This window comes from Echinops telfairi, unplaced genomic scaffold (assembly GCF_000313985.2).
Source record: "Echinops telfairi isolate 266 unplaced genomic scaffold, ASM31398v2 ScPeMD7_2565;HRSCAF=3150, whole genome shotgun sequence".
Taxonomy (NCBI): domain Eukaryota; kingdom Metazoa; phylum Chordata; class Mammalia; order Afrosoricida; family Tenrecidae; genus Echinops; species Echinops telfairi.
Window position 1 is genome coordinate 7,546,811 of NW_022106463.1, and position 4,175 is coordinate 7,550,985.

Consider the following 4,175-nt stretch of genomic DNA (forward strand, 5'->3'; position numbering starts at 1 on the left):
CCCATTTCTCCACAGACAGGGTGGGGGGATGTTTGGGTAGTTTCTGTCTGTCCCCTAACCCTCTCCAGGCCTCCCTCCATCTTTCTCTTCAATGAAGATCCCTCGGGTTCCCTGCCTCTGAGGGCGGCTGGTTGGTGAGTTAGATGACACTACCCCCCAAACCAGCTAAACCCCTTGCCTTTGAGTGGATGCCAACTCACAGTGACCCTACAGAACAGAGTGGAACTGTGTCATAGGGTTTCCTTTACTGGAACAGCCAGCCTCATCTTTCTCCTGACAGGTACCTGGTGGCTTTGAACCGCCAACCTTGTGGTAAGCAACCCAGTGCCTAACCCACTACACTGCCAGGACCCCTGCCATCAGCTCATCATCCTTTACTTGGGCAGAGACTGCAAGGGGAGGTACTATTGTAAGACATGTGCACTGGCCTACTCACCTAAGTGAGTGGAACCCACAGGGCAATGACACTCAAGAAAGCATGGTGGGAAAGCGTTCCCTCCTGAACACCTGAGGTCCCACATGTCCACCTCTGCAGCCAGGAGTTTGGGTTTGTGTATGTGTGCATGTGTGTGTGTGTGTGTGTGTGTGTGTGTGAAATACACCATCCTTCAAGGTCTTTTTTGTTTTTTTCATGACTCCCTTTTCCAAGTCAGCCTCACAAGACCTGCCTCAGGACCAGAGCAGGAGGGCGGCAGGGGCTCTGTTGGGCTTCGAAGAGGCAGGGACTGTGGCTGGGGGATGTCCCCTCAGCTGGGTGCGGTGCCATTGTGTGTCCTCCTGGGGCCGTGAGGGATCCTGGACCTTTCACCGGGCATTGCTCTCTGTATCCACCCCTGGATGAAGCTCAGGCATAGGAACCCTGGTGAGGCCGGCGGCGCAGGCCGGGCAGTATTGCTTTCTGTTGTGCGTGGGGTCGCTATGGGTCAGGAGCTAATGGTAACACAACTGGGCAAGGGAGATATCTTCACCCTGGAGGTACAGAGAAGGAGGCGCTGCTCCCGCTGTCAGAACTGGGACTGAATGCAGACTAGCTCCTCTGCCCAGCTCCAGGGGGTCCAGTCTCCCTCAGACTAGAAGTCCCAGGGGGTTCCCATCTTCTTCTTTTAGAGCCCTGGTGGCCCTTCGGGTTGGTTTCCCATGAGGCTGCTAACCGCAAGGTCAGCGGTTCCAAACCACCAGCTGCTCTGCTAGAGGCACAAGAGTTTCTGTTCCCATCGCTGCAGTCGGGAACCCCACAGGAGCTGTTATCCCAGGTCCCATCGGGTAGCCAGGCATCGGGACAGGCTGGACCGCACTGAGGGCCGTTTTGCGTTTGTTGTCCTTCCGTCCTTTTGAGTCCGTTCCTCATTGTGTGCACAACAGAAGGCAACGCGGCTCTGCCCTGCCCTCTCCTCAAGATGGTTCTGCTTGAGACCCCAAGTCAGTCCATTTCACGGAAGTCCTCTCTCTCCTTTCCCGTGGAGCCTATACTTTCCCATCATCGGGTCCTTTTGCAACGTTAGGCCCGTCGGGCTGAGACATGTTCTTCCCTTAGCACCTTGCTCCCTCTCTCTCTCTGGGAGGAGTGGGAAGAGGTGGCCGCTGGGCCCCTTTAGGAAGGCCCCTTTAACTCAAAGTTCCCCCTGGAAACGGGCAGGTAATCGCCCCCCCCCCATCCCGCCCCGTCCACATCTCCCCCATCCCCTTTAGATCCCGGATTCCAGCCCCCGGAGCTCACAATGGGTCACAGAATCCTGGGCGTGTGTTTGCCCAGCGCCAGTGTCCCCGCAGACGCACCCCGCCCCTGCCCTGCGCGTTCCCCTCCGCAGCGGCCCGAAACTCATTCCCTGGCTCGCTCAGGAAGTCTTCAGGCCATCGCGTCCGGCCCCCTTGGACATCAAAGCCCCCCTGAGAGCAAAGGACTTTGAAAGGCTACGGAGCTCACCCGCTCCTTATCGCCGCCCCGCTCCCTCCCGAGAAAGTCGTAAATTCCGAGCCTTCGAGGGCCCCTCTCCTCTCGCCCAAGGTCTCAAAGGACAAACCTCTCGCTTCCCGCCCCGCCCCTAGCTCCTGGCCAGTCTTTGGGGAGCACAGTGACGCGCGCAAAGTCTGGGCCACGTTGGAGGGAGGGGCGGGCGTCACCGGCGCCCTAGTGCCTCGGGGACCCTCTCTTGTGGTCCTCCATCCTCCCCCTTGCTCCCCTTGTCCCCGCTGTCCGGTGACGCCCCGTGTGTGTCTGCGTTTCTCTGCAGGCCAAGAGGGCATCCTCCGCTGCCACCCGGACCTGGCGGGCCGCGAGCTGCAGCGGGGCACGCTGACGGCCGAGTCGCAGCGCGAGCAGCGCGCCGCCGGCCTGCAGGGCCTGGCTGCGGCCGAGCGCGACCATCTGGCCATGCTCAACGCGCAGTACCGCGCGCGCTTCGGCTTCCCCTTCGTGCTGGCCGCGCGCCTCCGCGACCCGGCCTCGGTGGCCCGTGAGCTGGAGCGCCGGCTGCACTGCCCGCCGGCCCAGGAGCTGCGCACCGCCCTGGGCGAGGTGAAAACCATCGGTCGCCTGCGCCTGGCCGACCTGCTGGGCACCGAGCCCGCCCGGCTGTAGCCCCCACCGGGCCGGCCTGCTCGCGCCCACAGGAGGAGAGGGGGCTGGAAGCCCTCGAACGACTCTAGCGCCCCTCAGTCCCTCCGCTGACCCACCCCACCCCATCCCATCCCCCCCGACGCGCGGCCAGATGTGGGCGAGTGCTGCGTTCGCTTTGCGGCCCGTGCCTGCAACCTTCGTGGAGCCCAGTGCGTCGCCCTCTCGAGCCAGGGCCTCCCTCTTCTGCCCACAAGCCGGAAAACACATCGCGGATTCCCCAGCGCCTCTCTGGTTTTCTTTCGCCCGCCTCACTTGCGGCCTCGCGACCTGTGCTTGCGTGCCACTGGAGCCAGGGCAGGCTAGCGCCCGGGCAACGTCCGAGTGAAAGGCGTGGGCAGTGGAGAACCCCAGTGGAGGGCTGGGGCTGGATGGGGGGAGTTGTCTCCCAATACGGAAGGTCAGCCCAAGGGCAGAACGCGGCAGGCGGGACTGGGGGCACCACCAGCCATTAAAATAATAACATTCGCCGGCCGCCATCCAATGCGCCTGGGACCAGGGCCCGCAGCCTAGTGCGGCCTAGGTGGGTAATGGAGGGACATAGGTGCCCAGGGAAACCTTCCCGGACAGGACAGAGTGAGCCAGCTCGGGGCAGCCTGCCAACCTCCAACCTCGGAGTGCCAGAGCCTTGGCAGCCCAGTGAGCAGAGAGGCTGCTCACTGCTAAATCGGGTTTCAAACCGCGCACCCGCTTCTGGAGAAAAAGATTGAGGCTGTCTGCCCTGGTTAAGATGTCAGCCCCAAATATCCTGATACGCCCAGCCCTTTCACTTGATGGTACAGGGTCGCTCTGAGCTGACATCCCCTAGAGCGCAGTGGGTGTGGTTTGGGGGCTTGGGATGGGCTGGGCAGCTTCAAAAACTGGAGGCCTGAGCAGTAGCACCATGCTGAGGGGCCCACCACATTCATTTATTCATTCATTTACTCATTCATTCTCTCTCTCTCTCTCTCTCTCTCTCTCACACACACACACACACACACACACAATTTAGGCTTCATAAACCTAAATCATCCCAAATCACTGTCTTCTCTTCCCCAGGACATACAGGGTCAGAGAGAAGGCACATGCAGTCCAGAGTCCCAAGAATGGCAGTCTCCAGCCCAGCTACTCCACTTCTGGAAAGAGACCTGTGGGTGTACCCCCCCAACCACTGAACGCATGCACACCAAAAGAGACCACAGCTCTGGGACTGCTGGGAACAATGCACTCACTCTTTGCTCCCTTTCCGTCCTACAGGTGTCCCAGCGGGTGGGAAGGGTGGAAGTGAGATGGGGGAGATGGTATCAGGGAAGCTACTGCATCCCAGTACCCTGGGCCAGCTTCTCCTGGGGTGCTGGGAAAGCCAGGTGCACCCTGAGGAGCCAGCTTAATGACTTAGTTCTTGTCCTGCACTCCTCCCCGCCCCCCCTTAGTGGAGCCCTGGGGCAGGACACCAGCCTGCTCCAACCAGGGTAACTTGGGGGCTTTCCACGCTGAAACCTGCAGACCAGGTAGGTTCTGTGACCTGCCGCCCAGGAACATTCAGAGACAGGCCTTGTGCTGAGCCTCCCAGCCCATAGGG

General features: G+C 60.9%; 1 protein-coding gene across 1 annotated transcript in view; it reads left to right on the forward strand.

Annotated features, from left to right (window-relative positions):
- The window catches only part of URAD (ureidoimidazoline (2-oxo-4-hydroxy-4-carboxy-5-) decarboxylase), a 12,767-nt gene extending 9,685 nt beyond the window's left edge, over positions 1–3,082 (forward strand). Inside the window, exon 2 of the mRNA XM_004715144.2 lies at positions 2,232–3,082. Coding sequence (XP_004715201.1) covers positions 2,232–2,578 — 347 coding nt within the window. The 3' untranslated portion in view covers positions 2,579–3,082. The remainder of the gene's footprint in view (positions 1–2,231) is intronic.
- The last annotated feature ends 1,093 nt before the right edge of the window (positions 3,083–4,175 follow it).